Source organism: Periplaneta americana, chromosome 8 (genome assembly GCF_040183065.1).
Source record: "Periplaneta americana isolate PAMFEO1 chromosome 8, P.americana_PAMFEO1_priV1, whole genome shotgun sequence".
Classification (NCBI taxonomy): domain Eukaryota; kingdom Metazoa; phylum Arthropoda; class Insecta; order Blattodea; family Blattidae; genus Periplaneta; species Periplaneta americana.
The window spans coordinates 165,928,314-165,948,069 of NC_091124.1; the positions used below are offsets into that span (position 1 = coordinate 165,928,314).

At 35.3% G+C, this 19,756-nt stretch overlaps 1 protein-coding gene across 2 annotated transcripts in view; it reads right to left on the bottom strand.

The window, feature by feature from the left end:
• G9a (histone-lysine N-methyltransferase G9a) overlaps nucleotides 1-19,756 on the bottom strand; it is a 184,620-nt gene that overhangs the window by 158,030 nt on the left and 6,834 nt on the right. For both annotated transcript variants that reach the window (XM_069834023.1, XM_069834022.1), the window contains exon 3: nucleotides 2,348-2,446. In XM_069834023.1, coding sequence (XP_069690124.1) covers nucleotides 2,348-2,446 — 99 coding nt within the window. The remainder of the gene's footprint in view (nucleotides 1-2,347; nucleotides 2,447-19,756) is intronic.

The window sequence follows — 19,756 nt, forward strand, 5'->3', positions numbered from 1 at the left end:
TGTGGCATGGAAGTACCATTTGGTTTTTATAGATCTGAAGAAAGCCTATGATATTGTACCTATAAGCTGATTATGGTCAGCATAGCTAAGTTGCAGTGAAGCTACCTCAATCACAGAAGCCAGACCACTCCACAGTCATCACAACTCGAATCTTGAAGTTCCACCTTTCATGATATAGTATTTAAACCACGAATTTTGCAAAGTCATATTCCATATACTATGTCTAAGTAACATAAAAAAATCCATGACGCAGCAGCTCATTAAGAGCAAGAGCCGACCAGCCAACTGCTGGCCTCACATCCACATGCTTCTGCAAAGGCGAACGATCAACTAACCAGAATGGAGGTATTGTATGGTTAGCACGATGATCCCTCCCAGCCATTATATTTGGTTACTGGTTGTTGCAACCGGATTTCGCTACATAACATAGCTCTCCAAATGCATCACAATGCTGGGTGGACACTGGTTCCATACACTGACAGAAATTTCATGAGAAAATTTCTTGAAGACTCGAACCTGCACATATTCTGTAACGTGAGTCCTAGGCATGCTACCTTAGACAACGACACCATGACATGGGACCAAAGTACCATCAACAAATGAAAATTAATGTTTTAATTTGGAAACAATTTAAATTCTTCAAATAAAAGACAAGTAGGTTAATAGTCCATTTTTTCTGGGTTTCCTATATTTGTCTTTACACAGTAGGAGAAACACAACAAAACCATAGGCAGGATAAGTGGTCTCTGAGACCTATCTAACGACTGATCTGACTAAAAAAAATAGTTCACTTAATATCAGTTTAGATAGCTGTACAGTAATTTTATGAATATTATGGGAATTCATACTATTCAGGAAGGTGAGAAGTAATAGTCTTTGGGCTGAGAAAAAGGCTAGTACTGTCCACATTTCACGAGATGATCCGAGCAAGGAATGCAAGGTTTTCCCCCACTCTCACAACCAAACATCGAGACAGAACCGGGTTTGTGTGCTCTAAACTTTCGCTATCAACTACAGTGAAAACATTGTCCCTCAGTAAAACATTAACTTTGTATCCGGATTATTAATTCATACAGGCTACATATTATACATTTAATATCTATAATTAAGTTAATTACGGAAAGCAATTATTCAGTGACAATGTTATACTACACCAGTCAATGTAAATATTATACGTTTGGTTTACAATATAGTAATTAATAATAATAATAATAATAATAATAATAATAATAATAATAATAATAATTTAATTTATTAATTTAATTATTTAGTTTATTAAGATTTTTTTATATATAGAAATTAAAATTTTTACGAGTATAATGCTGCATGTAATTTAATTGAAATATTAAAGCTTCATGTATACTTTTGAGCTAACTAAAGTTTTAAATTTGTTCCCCTCTCGAAGTCACGCCCGTAGTTAACTGAAGTTATTGTAAGTTTCAATAATTTAACGTTGACATTATGACAATATTATTAAGTTAGTGTAAATGAAATTAGTATTAAATTACAAAAAATAAATACCTGCGTATTTACCAGCCCTTTCTGTAGCATTCATCAAAGGACACAATAATCTCTTCTGCCTTGCTTCTTCATCACACATCTTTATTACATTCGCTATACTTTGTCGTGCTTCACTATGCATAGTTTTTCCATTTTTACACTTTGTAAACATTATGATAACTGATATGTGACAATACTGAAATCAAATAGAACTCTACTTCGCTTTAAAACTACTTAACTAAATATTTCACTGACTAAATAACTTTGTAACTCATTGTCTAACTAAAATTACTAATTTAAGATAATTTCCTAATTAAAGAGTAATGCAGCCAATCTGACACGATCTCTAAGTTAACTTAAGAAATTAAAATCTGACTTAAGAATGTTTTAATGTAAACTACACTTGTTATCCACAGTATTCACAACATCAATATCATACAATAAAATCTCAACAGTAACTAAAATGCTTGCACAGTTTGCAAAACCAACGTTTTCAGGTCGAGTGTCACTGAACTTTGTCCCAGCCAGTCAATGGCACCACCCTCATCTACCTGCTCTTTGTACATTTCCGTACCCTCGTCTCTTACCCCACAAGGACCATTCCCCCTCGCAGAGATCATCTCGTGAAGTGTGGACAGTAGTGTACATGATTGCCACTTTGGCCTAAAAATTCAACACCACCACTGACAGTTAACAGTATTTCTTATTGATCTGTACATTCACTTAATAAAAATAAACCAATCATGGTAATAAAAAATATATTCCAGACCTATCCCAGAATGTATCACTAAATATAAATGTTAGAAACTCGTGGTTTAAATGTCAACCAATGGAACCTGAGACTCACCTTTCACTTCATCGTCGTCATCATCATCTGGTTGTAATTTCCGTTTTTGGGAAGTAGTTTGACATGCTTCAGCCATTACAGGACTGCCACTGCGGCTACCTGTTCAAAGAAAGGGAAAAAAAATGCTTCAGTTCTATTACATAACAGAATACAAAATTTATGTAAATTTCTTACTGTAAGCAGAGGATACATGTAGTTAACACCCAAAACAACGAAGATAAGTGGCACAATTGTTATATTATTTTTAATCCTTTTGAATTATGTGACAAGCAAAGTTTTAGATTTTCAATATCCGAAAGTAAAGCACCATAGACTTGCAGAGAGAAAAAACCTATGAGAATAAAATTTATATTTGTGAATTCACACACAATTCGACAATGCAACTATATATATATATATATATATATATATATATATATATATATATTCAGGCATATTAACACAATCCTAAAGAAAAAGATGCAAGCATCCAGTTCAAATTCTATAAACTCATGGCTATTTCACAATCAACCTTCTGCAATGAATTCTAGTAAAATGAATACGTACAAAACAGCTGATATAAAAAAATATTTCACAATCAACTGAAGTTTTCGGTTAAGAAAACTGAGAAATGAAAACATTAGAAAGAACTTAAATGTGACAGACACTAAATTGACCTTTGGGGAGACTGAAACGCAGATGGGAAGATAATATTAAAATGGATTTGAGGGAGGTGGGATATGATGATAGAGACTGGATTAATCTTGTTCAGGATAGGGATCAATGGCAGGCTTATGTGAGGGCAGCAATGAACCTCCGGGTTCCTTAAAAGCCAGTAAGTAAGTAAGACACTAAATTAAAAAAGAAAGAAAAAAAAAAAAGACAACAGACGGCATATTTGAACAGAATGTCTTAAGACACAATTCCACATAGATTAATGGCTTCCAGTTGGTGGTCTCTGTACCCTCAGTGGTCCATGTAACCAATCCAGGGGGTCTGTAACACTATTCACGAGGAAACTATTTTCTATAGGTGAAATAACATTCTTTATCTTTTCAACATGCGATCCTTTCCTGCAATTTTCATAATAAAAAAGTCTTCAGTAGTCATAATACAATTATTATTCCTGGAGACATGTCAGAGAAACCACAGATGTGCATTTGCATTTAAAGAGAAAAATACTGGAGCAATATTTCTGACCTTATAGTAGATGGCTTTTTCTTCAGATAAATACAAAATCTCTATGTGATCAGATGAACAAATTTTGCGTGTTTGTGAACAGTAGCTTACTCACAGCTGTTTTTGCATAATTTCGCAATTTCAACACTAGTCTTCAAGATAATAATATGCATATTTACATTGTACAGAGTGATTCATATAAAACTCATGATTTTAATTATGTGTTTATTTTAGCAAGAAGGATGCTAGTATCGTTATATTGCATCTTAAATCTACAGAATCTCACAGCTGAAAATGCCCTCTGTCTGTCTCAAGGCACAGCTGAACACATTGTTCCATGTTTCATTGGAGCATTGCATTGTCAGTACCGTTGATTTGGTATGTGATGTTCTCCTTCAGATTGTTCAAATTCCAAGGGTGTGTAGCGTAGACTCTTCCTTTCAGGAAAAAGTATGGTGAGGTCAAGTCCGGTGATCTTGGTGACTGTAAGTTCCTGGATTAGCACCATGGATTCATGTGACGTATGACAAGTGGCACCATCCTGTTGAAAGTATGCTTGACACGGCTCAATATCACCCAGTTGCTCAATGAATTCCATGAAAATGTGTCGGTATTGTGCGGTATTCACTGTTCCACCAAAAAAAAATTGGACCCACTATTCTCTCTGCTGATAGTGCGCACCAACCTCCGACTTTCAATGGCTGCATAGGCTTTTGTGAATGCCATGTGGATGTTGTGCGGCAAAAATGCGTGTGTGCTGTGAGTTTACATAGTCACGTAAGTGAAATCATGCCTCGTCTGTGAACCATGTAATGGACAATATGCCAGGATTTTGAATATCGACCACCTGGAACCAACGACAATATTTCACTCTTTTAGCCTTACTTGGCTCAAGCAGCTCATGAACAGACGTCAACCTACACAACTCCAAGAACTCCAGCTTTGCTACACCATCTCGTGATAAAACACTTAAAGCTCCCATGTGACATGAATGAAACTCCAAGAACTCCCACGTAATTTGAGAGGTAAATGAAACATTTCGGTATATTCCTGTTCAGATGACTGAATAAAGAAAATCATGAGTTTTATATGAATCACTCTGTAGGTCAGAGTGAGACAGTCATTAAAAAATTACGATTATGGGCAAGCCGAGTTGAAGATGACATCCTCACTAATATTCCCACAATTGAAACATTTCTGCACTCCTCTGATGTAGAATTGTGACTAGCTTCAAAGATTACTTCCCTGCATGAAATTCTTAAAATTTATTAATTTTTATAATAACTAATTCTCGTCTTTTTTATATTTTTGTGAACAACTACTTTTTACTTTTTGTTATATGAAGAACAAGCACAGAAATCGGCAGGATGTTGATACAGATTTGAGACAAAAAGTTGGGAACACTGAAACGATATCGAAAGAATTAAATAGAGGAAAAAAAGGGCATGATTTCTCGAAACACATTTAGGCTGAGTAAATGCTCGACATCTTATATTTTTTTCACATGTAATAGGAGTCAATAAAATTAAATTTATCGTTTTTTCCTAAGAGCTGTTTTCATTACCATTTTGTAGTAGATTTTTTTTTTATTTTAAGAAGGTCTATCCTTCATTTTCTCCAACTAAATTGTTTCACAAAGATAACTATCATACGGATATAAAAATACAAGAGTAGGAGATCCAGGCCTCATTGATATTTTAAAATCCAGGAATCCACAGACTTCCACTAATTGGGAACCACTGACATAAAGCATTATAGAGAAATCTTAACAGAGTCTATGTCACTGAAGTCATAAACAGGTCTTCTCTATCAGACTCCACAAGACTAGCCTAATGGTGCATGGAACAGGCTACTACTATCTAAGTCTGCAAGACTAGATGTATGAAGCAAGAGAAGCAAAATATCTGTCATAACACACAACTGTACAGTATGTTATTACAATACTGGATTAACAAGTCCAAGATACAGCAAAACAGTAGACTTCTATGGTGACTGCAGTGACCTATTTGGTACGTTTCTGGACAAATATCTGATGCTATATGACAGCTATAGTCGCGTCTGGCATGACTGCTCCTCTTTCCTTATGCCTTAGAAAGTGAAGGCTATATAAAGTCTAGGTAAATAGTATAGTTCGCCATTTTTGTTCTTTCGTTGCCAAGCTACCAGACGAGAAATCTATTTGCCGCACAGTTAAACATTATCACGTAGTAGCTCCTATGATAATAAATCAAACGCACCGTAATTAAGCATATAATTGAGCGACAAATAATGTCCTCTGTGCTTTCTGTGAATGTCAACGAAAGAACAAAAATGGCGGGCGATTATATTAAGTATTTATCGAGCCTTAGAAAGTGCATAACGTCATCAGCAGTGAATGGCAAGACACACACATTTAAATGTAGCTGACTTGCAACATAATTGACTGCTGGAAATAAGAGCAACGGGACTATAGGTAATTTTACTGTTGATTACAAAGCTTTGTGCTTTGATTAATACGTGTACAGCTCATGCATTTTGTCAAGACACTTGCGATGTGCAGTATGAGGACAACGTTCTTTGGAGGGGGTAGGTATAGAAGGGAAGGTTGGGCATGTGTCTACCGAGTTCAAGGGAAAAACAAACTCATTCCCCGATAATTCGTACATAGACTCATACGATCTCGTGCGCAACTCTGTAGGAAGACTGGGGGAGTGTCTGGACATAATGTGTGTGCTGTACTCTATTGTAAATGTAACAAGTATGCATCAAAATTAACCTTTTAGAAGTTATTTTAGTTAATTTTATAACTAAAACTCCCAGCAGTTCCCTATCTTTAAAGGAGCCCTCATACTAGTATGAAAGATAAGACAAAATAAACGTTATTGCCAGAGGCATAAATATAATAATAAATTTCTAAATTATAGACATCAGCTCAAAGAATTTTGAGTGACCACAAGGGTCCTGAATACAATAAACATGTACAATATAATGTGATGTGATATATTAAAGAAAAAAGAAAGTTAATTGTTGAAGACAAATAGAAGTTGATTAATTGAAATAGAGATGATGATGTAATATTTGAAGAGAATCCTTGATAATATTTATAAGAATAGACATTACATAATCAAAAGGAATGTAAAGTTCCTTAAGATAATTCCATGTGAATTTTGTGATTGAACCTCTACTATCAAACAGCAAACCAATGACGGACCATTGTTTAAGAGGGACGTTGTACTTTTGAGAAAGATATGGCAGACAAGGTTCATATATGGACTTCTCAATATCAACCTCGGTGGCCTGATTTAGGTTTCTTTCGAAACGGATAGGAGGGTCAAGAACAAGAGCCCGTTTTAAGCGTCCGTTGATAGCAATAATGTCTGCCCGTCAATAAAGTACAAAAGTACATTTAAATACATTAAAATTACAATAAAGTCAAATATAAAATACACTAGGCAAGAGATCAAAGGCCCACATGTGCATCCTCTAGATCTAGATTGTAGAGACACAATTGTATCAATTTTTTTTAAATATATTTCCTGAAGTTAAGAGTATTATTTGTATATTTAATATCCTCAGGCAAGCTACTGTAAATTTTAATACCAAAAACCAAATAAGTTCTCCTAATATTTATTAGGTGGTGTACCGGAATACAAAAGGTTGCAATAATGATCATTTAAATAATCACTCCTTTCAACTTGAACAGCATCAGAAAAGCAGGTAGTTTAAAAGAAAAAGGTGAATATTCTATTAAGAATTCAATTGATGAAGTTTCTCAAACTATGGTCCGCGGACCACCTGTAGTCCTCGAGGTCCTGCCCTTGTGGTCCTTGAAAAAAAGACAAACGAAAAAATAAAATTCAAACGATTTGCTTATCACTCAATAGCTGAAAATCTCAGAGTATGGAATTGACACATGGCAATCGCCTTTCACTTTTTCTCTCAGTACTGACATTTTACGAAATTTATTACCCTATTCGTCTACTGACTTCTCACTCTACTCTCAACAACAAAAGAGGGATTAAAAGCACTATGAACGTTTGATCTAAATGAGGGGTTGGAAAGCAATGGTGGATCACTGTCTGGATCATTACGTACAGCTATTCTGTATGACTGATCTCGATCAGCCATACAGAATAGCTGTACGTAACGATCCCAACAGTAGGTTTTTTCCTTTCTCTCCTTCCTTCCACCTGAAGATGAAGGGAGAACCACCCTTCGAAACGTTGTCTTAATTTTTGATTGTGACAACCAGCAATGGAAAAAGTCCAAACCCCTCACCTAAACACTATGAACGTTGTGTTTCTCGCTATCTTTTCCCTGCACATCTGGCACCGCGCCTGTAACCCAGCCAGGGACCACCAAATTCATAACAAAGGACCAAGCCTTTTCATGTATTTATGACTTTCTTAATAGTTTTGCCGAAACCCAGTCTGCACATTGAAATGGTAACGTACTGTACGTCGTACACCAATAATACAACTCTGAGGTCACAATTTGAAACTTATTTTCTAAGTAAACATGACGAATTTTCATGAGTTCATGATCACTTTCATTGCGATATTGAAACTAACAAATTTTCATTGAGTGAAAGAGAACAGTTAATTGAATTCTCGAATGAGACCGAACTTAAATCCAAGCGTAAGATAATTTATGGTTAATTTCTGGACCGCATCACAAGTGAAAAGAGAATACAGTGAACTGTACAATGGTACTTTAGATATTATAATTCAGTTTGCTTCTACATATCTGCGTGAGAAAGGGTTTTCATCACAATCTCTAATAAAAACAAAGTAGGCTGCCGAAATCGACTGGATGTATGTGACAATCTCCGACTTAAGCTTACCAGCATAGTCAAAATATAGAACTGTGCAAGAATCGGCAGGCTCATTCATCTCATTAATGTGAGTACCAACATTTATTTTTTTTAGTTAATTAGTTAAAGATTATAGTAACTCTAATAGCCTTGAATTAATAAAGAAACAAAAATGAATTTTCTTCTATTAACATTAGCTTAATTAGTTAATACTAATATAAAATTAATTTAATTTAATTAATCTTAATTAATTAATTCTATTTTAAAATATAAGTATATTGATATTAAAATATACTACAAAAATGATAAATTTGCTTTCGAAGGGAACAAGAGTAAGGTGGTCCGCGGAACTGTTCTGACTTAAAAAAGTGGTCCCCACTTCAAAAAAGTTTGAGAAATGCTGGATTAAGGTACCACTAAAGAGCTGATCTTGAGATCTTAAGAAGAAAATGTAAAAATGTTATTAGTATGGTCCAGAAGTACATACATTTGCATACTTATTTGTGGAGGGTATAACTATATGCTTACACATCTATACTAATAATAAATCTGTAGCCGAAATTTTTCTGGTAATTTTCGATTTTCCAAAAATAATTGGTCCTAACATATACAATTAACCACCCTGAAACCGAAAATCGCTTTTTTGAAATTTTTGTATGTCTGTCTGTATGTTTGTTACCTTTTCACGCGATAATGGCTGAACGGATTTCGATGAAAATTGGAATATAAATTAAGTTCGTTGTAACTTAGATTTTAGGCTATATGGCATTCAAAATACATTATTTAAAAGGGGGGTTATAAGGGGGCCTGAATTAAATAAATCGAAATATCTCGCTTATTATTGATTTTTGTGAAAAAAAAAGTTTCTTTAAAAATAATTTGCGATAAGTTTTATTCCTTGAAAAATTTTGATAGGACTGATATTTAATGAGATAAATGAGTTTTAAAATTAAAATAACTGCCATCTAAGGCCGCGTAATGAATTAAAAAAACAAATGACTTCGTCTATAAGGGGCCTTGGACAGCAACAATCGAAAGCTATGAAAGATAGCCTACAGAGAATGTTTCTGTGTTTGTATGAAGTAATATCGGAAGCTAAATTAACTGATTTGTATAATTAATTATTATTGCACCATTGGAAAGTGTAGTTTCTCTAGATGGACATAATGCTATAATATTATTTATAATATAATATAATATAATATAATATAATATAATATAATATAATATAATATAATATAATATGTAATATTATATAATATAAGTTATTTGAAGGGTTCAGAACCATAGTGGGCCAAGCACCATTTACTGAATACGTAGAAAACATGGGTTAAAATTAAGTTATTACCATAATTCAATGGAAACCTATAACAAGTAAAATAAAATATACACATTAAATCTAAATGATGTCAATCTTCATTAAATTATGGTTGCATGTAATAAAAATTAAGAAACATGTTAAAGGAATTATTGTCATTGCACCAAATGAGTGTCTCTGGACCAAAATGATCGCATTTTAATTATTTGGATGCAATTTAAATTAAGTAACATATTAAACGATTTATCCTTCTATCAAACACGAATGTTCCCTAGATCAAATGTCCTATTTTAATTATGTAATTACTTTATATTTATTTCTAACGGGTGCAGCGGAGCGCACGGGTATGGCTAGTTATCTATACGAATTATCAATTTGTGTGTTTATTAAACATGGTTTTATGTTGCATAAACTGTATATTTTCGTAATTTTTAAAATTGCATAATATTTTCAGTATTTTAAGACATATACGACACATTTAAAAGATTTACAATTTAGTTTTTCCTTGTGAATGCAAAAAGCAGGTTGCTGCATGGGAGATAGAATGTGTGATTCACCATGATGAAATACGAACACCCAAACATCACGTGCCAGGTCGCTAACTTCAATGTCTCCATAAAGAAACTTTTTGTTAATGATCATTGAAGAGTTCAGTTGTTCGATCAATAGCACCCAATAGTCTACTTCCACCTACACCAGTGTTAACTCTGAGGAACGTGGCTCGAAGAGGCCTTAGAGATTCTTATACTCAGCATCTACAAGCAGTTACAGAGGTGACTAATGTATTGGACTCGAGTGATGCTGCGTCTATTGGGACAGCTCAAAATATTCTGGAAAACAATAAACTGAAAGGTAATTTTGTATATCTTATTCAATTTTCTGGCTTACCAAAAGCAATCACGTTACTGAAAACTGTTGGCACTCACTTATATGCGTCAATAGCAGCTTAACGAAATCCGATCTAACTTCTGTTTGTGGTAATGCAGGGCAAAAGTAAAGGAAAAAGTGACTGACATTATTAAAAAAAAAATTCTGGATACCAATAGTTGTGCAACATTTGAGACATTCTCGAGGAAAATTCCTTCTCTGTCTTTGAAACAATTAACATAAATTAAATACACCTCAATAACCTTGTGTGATGGGGAAAGAAGTTTTCACGATACAAAAACATTTTCAGGAACAACAGACAAACTTTCTTAATCGAAAATCTCAGACAAGTGTTGGTCGTAAATCTCTTTGATGATTTTATACATCAGAACCATCTCTGCTTCAATCTCTAAGGATTAATGATAAGTTCATACTTATCAGCATTTGTACTGTTAGAGGAAACGTAATTCCTCTTCAATTATATTGTTGCATATTTATTAGCATTTTTGTGCTTTTTAAGGGCATATTTGCAGGTATGTTTAATATTTTTAGGGCATGAACTTCCAGGCCCTAGTTATTAGTATAAAGCAGTGTTTCTCAAACTATGGTCTGCGGACCACACCACCTGTGGTCCTCGAGTTCTGCCCTTGTGATCCTTCAAAAAAGACAGAAGAAAAGATAAAATTCAAACAAATTGCGTATCACAATATAGATGAAAATCTCAGAGTTTGGAAATCACACATGGCAATCGCCTTTCACTTTTTCTCCCAGTACTAATATTTTATGAAATTTCTTACCCTACCCATCTACCCACTTCCCACTCTCTCGGCAAAAAAAGAGGGATTTAAAGCACTATGAACGTGGCGTTTCTCTCCATCTTTTCCCTGCATATCTGGTGCCGAGTCTGTAACCCAGCCAGGGACCATCAGAATTCATAACAGAGGACCAAAGTACCGAACCTTTTCATGTACTGTACATACTGTACATTGTACACCAATAATAGAACGTGCCAAATTGTATCTTTACTTGTTGAAAATCGGCCATATTTCTGCTTTAATTTTTTTTATTTGTTTTTCCAGACGACAATATAAGAAATTTTAAACTCTGCTTATTTTAAAATCTGACAGGTTTACTTTTTAAACTTGCGTGTTTCGTCTCTAAGTGCCATTTTAATTTCGCGGATTTCATACATTCGTTTAAAAACACTTCGTAACAAACACTGCACCGAGGTTTTGGTTCACTTTCATTGCACACCAAGCAAATTCAAGTTCCAAATAACTCTTGTCATATTTACGAAAGTATTTTTTCTTTGAATAGCTACCACTAGGGCTAGATATTTCTTTAATGCACTATAATTAATATATTTCTTCACACACAGCTTCTGAACTATTAGCAATGGCTAAATAAAGCATATCATCATGTTCCTTTCTTTTCAAAGATCCGGATCGAAGTCAGTTTTTCATTGTTTATAATGGGCACTATTTAACGCAGACATGGACAACTACTAGTGTGTACCACATAAGAAGGATTTCAAACAACTAACTGCTAACAGGCAAGCAATGAATCAACACTGCACAGAATTTGTTATAAGTTACATGTGATTGGCTACAAAAAATATAATTACAAAAGTATTATAACAATTAATTCTATTTTAAAATAGAAGTACACTGGTATTAAAATATGCTACAAAAATAATAAATTTTCTTTTCAAGGGAACAAGAGTAAGATGGTCCGCGTAACTGTTCTGACTTAAAAAAGTGGTCCCCACTTCAAAAAAGTTTGAGAAACGCTGGTATAAAGTGTAAACTAATTACCTCAAGAAAAAATATAATAAATGCATAAGTTGTGACAGTGATGCCAAAACTTTTGTCTAGATCTGTATATCAACATTCTTACAGAGCCTCAGAACAAGGACAGCTGTGAAAAAGAAATCGTCATCCTCGAACTTTGTTCCAGGGATACAGTCTATGAGTAGCCTATACCTAACACACAATGATCTGACAGTGCTGACGAGGATTATGAGGTCATTACAGTAACAGTACACTAATTCTGTGATCATTTCCATACTTTGCCAACTGACACGTGATTAAACATTCCCATGAAGCAAAACACCTTCCATTTATCAATGTGGTTGAGCATAGTCCAGGTTTCATTGCTGTTCCCACATAAACCCCAAATACCAGTGGTTTCTTCTGGTATGATACCCATATGCAGGAGTCTTTCTAAGCCCCAGATGATCATCCTGTCATTTATTCACATCTGACTTTCTTATTTGTTGGACAATTTACATAATGTCACTTCAATGATAGAAAATGAACTAACGATCTGATATTTTAGACAACATATTATCTGACAACTCCTTGTAGTTTATAGGTGGACATACACACTCTTTTTCTGAGATGACATAAAAGTACAGTCAACTCCGGATATAGTGAACCTCTGCGGACTTGCATATTTCTTTCACTACATCCGAAGTTCACTATATCCGAAGTGTCTCTTCCCTAACCTTGAATGACAGAAATGAATGAAATTTTGAACAAGAAAATGAAATATTTCATTTTTGTGGAGTGGATTAGACCATATACTGTTACTCACAGTTGATTTACTTAAACTATGCTGTCGACCCAAGTCCGCTTGCAAAAGACCACGTTCAATGTCACTTATAATATTCGCCTTATCTTCCGAAGAAAACACTTTATGCTTCGACATTTTTATTCAGTACATTCACTGTTGGAACACTAGCTCAGGTAGAAATGACAAACACTGTTATAGTGTGACTGTATACTCAGCCTTTGAATTTCCCAGGTCACTTAATGGAAACTAGGAGAGGGTTGATGAAGTTTGAAAACCATCGAAATCTTACCTTCATTTATATTCTGGACATAAGGCGTCTGTTCTGTTTTAATAAAAGAAGGCAATATCATTTTCCATTGTTTGGATGCTATCAGTCACAATGGAAATGTTTCTCAGAACAAAAGGCAACCCTTTGACAGTGGAGGATTAGAAATAACAGTAGAGTAGAGTGCCTGAGTGCAGAATGTCAACCCTTTGACATTGGAGTGAGGCAAGGTCGTCACGCGTTGCCTGGATTTACAGTACAGCTCATTGTCTAGGAATCACTAATCCTACCTTTTTCCTTTGACTAAAGGAGTAAGAAACTTAGAATATTGTTCTCAACACATTCTTTCAATTTTATACAAGAAGGTTTGACTTCAAATAAGAATTTGTCAGGATACAAGGTTCACTATAACTGAAGTGAGGATTCACTATAAATGAAAATATTAATGTACTTTTTAATGAATGCGGGTCGGGACCAACGATTCAGGTTCACTATAGCTGAATGTTCACTATAACTGAATTCACTATATCCAGAGTTGATTGCAATATGATTAACGAGAATTATGTAGAACATCTATTACCAAAATCAACTATACTATAACTGATGCTACATATCATCCTTCTGAGCATCTACTTTACTGGACATATAATTTTACACTCCTATTTCAACTTGATCGTCATTCCACAATGACAACCATTCAATATCTAGAAATATCATAATCTACTGTGAAATTTTTAGGGTGAAATACAGTGTATAAAAATTGAAACTGTGCTTTCCGCATTAAAATTTAAAGTTGTTTCAATCTCAGTTGACAACATATTTCATTGCTCTTTAATTCAGTAACAAAAAAAATTAAAACTTTGTTTCTGATATAATTACAAATGTGGAACTAGCAAGATTGCAGAATAAAATGTGATTTATTTTATGTGATGCAGTAAAGATTATTCAGAATGACATAATTCTTCACCTGCATAAGGAAGATCAGGAAAAAAGATGGGATAAACTGAAGCAGGTCTGGAATCATAATGCTCGAGCAGCAACTGGACTTGTAACATCAGGCAGAGAGACTAGATACACTCCAATTTCAATTAAACTGCTTTAAACTACATTCTAATACTTTCAACGTCAAATTGTTAACTATTCTTCATACTGAATCACTTCCTTTGTCAACAGTTTTATGAAGTGTAGAGAAATACACAGAAGAAAACATGACCATAATCAAGACGGATAGATTCGCGATAATAGGAATGTACATAAACCCAACGAAAGAAACAGAATATGCAATAGAACACGTGGCAAAAGCCATATCTATGGTAAAAAAAGGAACAAAATGTAATTATAGCGGGAGACCTAAACTGCAGGCTGGACAAACCCAACAACAGAACATCGCTAATGATGGAATTCCTACAAGAAGAAGGCTTCACCTTAGTGAATAAAAAAGACAACATAACATACATGGCGCCAAATGGAGCAAGCACAATAGACTTGGTCTTCTATAGAGGGAAGAACATAAAAGTCTGTGGACAAGAAATTCTATACCACAGCAATGAATCGCCGCTAAGAAAACATCTACCAGTGGTCACGGTATTTCAAATATCAAGAACAGAAACAGACAACGCAAGGAACGTGCAAACCGAGTCCACACGAACCAGGAGGTTAAACCAAACATTTCTTCAACAAAGAACAGCAACACTGGAAATAGCTACAGATCAAATAAACAGAGAAGAGATAGAAGACGCACTCGAAACAGTAGTGGAATACATAAGAGAAGCCCAAATAAAGCAAAGGAAAAGGATAGCCAAGCCCTGGTTCGACAGAGAGTGCTATGACCAGAGAAAGGAGGCACTGAACCAATTACATACAGCGAAACAAAGTCGTACGAAAGAAGCGCTGCGACTGTACTCAGAAAAAAGGAAAGACTACAAAAGAATAATTAAGGAAAAGAAAAACAACTACATAGAAGAACAAGCAAAGAAACAAGCGGAAGAAGCGCAGAAAAACCCATTCGCAGCACAGAAGCAGATATCTAAAGTTTCAGCGGCAGGAATACAAATCGCTACCTGGAAACAACATTTCACGAGCCTACTCAACAAAAACCAAGCAGAGGAAGCTTACCCAAACAACCAAACGGAAGAAGTGACCTCCAACCAATAACAGACACAGAAGTAAAAGAAGCCATAAAACGCGCAAAGAATAAGAAAGCCCCAGGACCAGATGGCATCTTCAATGAAAACCTAAAAGAAACAGCAGATAAACTGGTGGGACTTTGGACGAAAATATTTAATAAATGTCTGGAAAAGGGTTACATACCAGAAAGCTGGAAGATATCGACGATGAAAATACTGTACAAAGGCAAAGGAAGTCTAGAGGATCCAAACTCATACCGGGGAATAGCACTGGAGAGCAACATATACAAGATCTTCTCCACCATACTAATTCAGAGATTAATAGAAGAAACATATCAGTACATACCCGAGGAACAATTTGGGTTCAGGAGGGGGAAAGGGACATTACACGCTGCGAAATATCTAATGGAAAACATCGAAAACACCTTGAGACTCAGCAAAGGAAAATACATGTCCGTTTTCATAGACTACGAAAAAGCTTTTGACTCAGTAAACAGAGAGAAGTTATTGCAAAAGCTGAGAAATATAACAGGGCAAGAAAACAAAATGGAGCAAATCATCAAGAAAATTCTGACAAAAACGTGATAGTAATAAACGATGGAGTATACCTATCAAGCCCCATTACCCAAACAAATGGAGTACTGCAGGGTGACCCAATGAGTCCGACGCTGTTCAACATTGCCACAGCTGATGTAAACATCATAACACAAGGATTGGACATCACAATAATCTTGTACGCCGATGACATGGTCTTAGGCTCAAGCAAGAGAGAGGACCTTCAAATAGCAGTAGACAGGCTAGAGGACTGGGCAACAGACGACGACTTCAAAATCAACAAAAACAAAACTGTTATGATGATTTTCAGGAAAGGAGGAAGAATGGCAGCGGAAGACAAAATAACCCTGGAAGGAGAGGAACTCCAGAGAGTCAACTATTTCCGGTACCTAGGGATCACCCTGCAGACAACCGGCCTATCTTTCAAAATCCATATCCGTGAGAGGACAGCGGCAGCCATAAGGGGAATATACACCATAATGGATCTGAGAAGACTTTCCCTAACAGCCATGGAACTATTCCGGACAAAAATAATGCCAATAGTAACATACGGCATAGAGCTAATATGGGATCACCTCAAAATGTCTGAGCTTGAAGCAATAGACTCGGTCAAAACAAGATTTTTGAAGGTAACATTGGGCGTCTCCAAGACAACACAATCACGACTAGCGTACGAACTGGCGAAAGAGACATTCTTTATCGAGGACATAAAAGACAAGATGCTACTGCCATCTACACCACAGGGAACGAAACTCATCCGACAGAGGGAGGAGAAAAGAGCAGAGATATCCGAAGAATTTTACACATCAGACGCCATGAGCGATAGAAGTTGGGCGGGACCTAACCAGGAGCTACGAAGCGCAATCACACGCCTAGCTGTCCATGGCTTCCACCATAAGTTCTGGGAGAAAAGCTATTTCCATGAACCAAGCGAAAACTGCGTGTGTAAACTGTGCCATAAGATATGTGAAAGATATCATTTTGACAAATGCAAAAATCGCACAAAATCATTGAGCGAATATAGTAAAGAGCCATAGTGCACCCAACAAACTTATGCACTTTCGTGCACGTTTCTACTTTATTATAGGAAATGAAGGTCCAGAAACACTTGAATTATTTATGGATGTCTTAATATTCATCAACCTTGGCTGGGCTTTTGGTAGGACAGACTCAGGACAGAGTCCTGCACTTAGGCAAGTTTTGACCCATTGTGCACCTTATATGCGCAATTATTGTCCAAGTATAATAGGTGGTCTGGGTGGCATTCGTTAAGATGAGTACCTGATTAGCTTCAAGTCCTTCTCTATCAGCATCGGAAACCCATATTATTCCCAAGACTTTAACCTAGCCTATTTTTAAATAATAATAATGATAATAATAATAATGGCTTTATTTAACCTGGCAGAGTTAAGGCCGTAAGGCCTTCTCTTACACTCAACCAGGGTAAATATTGCATGTGGTAGAGGAAATGAGGTGAAGGTGGAAAGTGTTAGTAAAATGATAAGAGGGAAACAAGAGTACCTCGAGAAAAACCCTCCACATCTGCTTCATCCACCACAAATTCCATCACAACCTGACTGGGGATCGAACCTGGATGGAAGACCAACGTGTTAGCACTTGAGCCACAGATGCAACAATTGTCACCCTTTAATGTTTAACAGATAAGGAAAATTTATTTCCAAAAGCTTCACCCTTCAGGTAGATACGTTTATGGATGCTTGCCGAAAATATAAGAGCATATCTTTATATCTGCAAGATTGTCTAGGAAATGTTATAATGAGATTTATTACAATATTGTGAAATTATACTTTTTCACTGCTCTTCTACAACATATTCATGTAGTCATTAATAAAATTAATCTTTTCTAATATTATGGAGATGTACGATGTACCATAACAAACAAGAGATGTTTCTGTGACAACACAACAGATCTAGGTGTGATATGTAGAGAATTAATTCCTGTTTATTTTTGGAGTTACAGTTATGAAGGAGGTAATCAAATTATAAGGTTTTCACATTGAAAAGAGCATTTGTCTCATGGATCACTGTTGCTGCTCAATGCCATAGAGAAAGATATGAAAGAAGTTATAACTTTGATATAGCCTAACTTAGGCCTATCTCTTTTCAACAAAAGTACAGTCACCTCAGCATTCTGTTGGAGAGGGAGTATGCTCTACTCTTTTTCCAACAGGATTCAGCAACAGCACTTACAGCAAATGCCGGGTAATATTTTGGCGAATCCTCGGACCTCACCTCATCTCACTACATCTCGCTAAAATATTGTAAAAAATTGCACAAAATTGTAAAAATTGTAGAAAATTACCAAATTGTAAAACTATAAAAATTAGTAAAAATTTTAATTGTAATATTGTAAAATGTTTACTTGTTCCACATCTTAAAGCTTCATTGCTCATGTAAGATCTATGGAATAAAATAAATGAATGAATGAATGAACAGCCAACTACAGCCAAACCTCCATATAACGATATTTGGGAGGCCTAGCAGGTTGTATTATTATATCAGGTTTATTGTTATGTTGTTGTGATTTATCACATAGGATAAAAAGTGCAAGCAAATTATGTTTCATCAACAGGATAATACTAGGAATTAACATGTAAAGGAACTAAATATGATAAATCACATTATTTTATGCATTTACATACTGCAGAAGTAGATTTAATGCAGTACAGTATTACTGCATAGGTACATCTATTTTTTTAAAGAAATCTGAAATTTTTCTTTGCTTTTTACTTTTAATAGCCTCTTTAATAAGTACCAACCTTTAAAGATTCCAATGTAATTAGTTGTTTCTTTTTAACACATTCAAGAGAACTTGCAGCACACTGAACTTGCTCTGCACCCAAGCAGTTCTAAATAAGATACTGTTCTGGTTCCTACATAACTATCATCACAATCATTATCTGCAGAATCTTCATCTTCGCTGCCTTTTATCTTCCCATCTTTCAATTCTGCAATTATATATTCATCACTGCACTCTGTAAACACTGATGCAGCATCATCCACTGGCGCATAAACATCAAGCAGCACATCAATTTTCTTTCCAACGACTTCTTCGTACAATTGCAGACATTCCTGAGGGTCGTCTTTCCTTTTTTTGTTTTTTAAGAAAAGTAGCCAATGTAGATTCGGAAAATCCGTATTTTTTTTGTGAAACTGGTGTCTGTTTCATTCCTTCATCCGAATCTTTAAACGCAGCCAATTCAGTTTTCAAACTTAATGATTTCTGTTTAGCAGAAACCATCGCTATGCCTACTTACTTCCACCTTGTCATCTGTACACTGGAAAATAACTAGGAAGACTGGTTACACGTCCATCCCTTCGTAGAAATTTCCACTCTTGGGTCAAGAATCCCTGCTACCTTCCGCAAGACCAAGCTACCGATTTACGAACAACCTTGATGTTAAAATATATATCATTGTAACAGGAGTTTCTAAATTGCTTCATCGCTATAGTGAGCAATATTTAACATTATTTATATAAGAAATTTGCCGAGACCACAGAAATATATAGTTTAATGCAGGTTTATCGTTATATCGATCTTCGTTGTATGGAGGTTTGACTGTAGTATAAGGACGAACTTCATAGAGACCATTCGAGCATAGAATTATCAGTAGGAGTATGTGATTCCCTCATTCTTCTCAACTAATCCTTTGTGATTTTTATCTCTGGAGAACTCTAAAAGAAAAAGTGTACAAAAACAATCCACTGAAAAATAGCATCTGGGAAAACATCA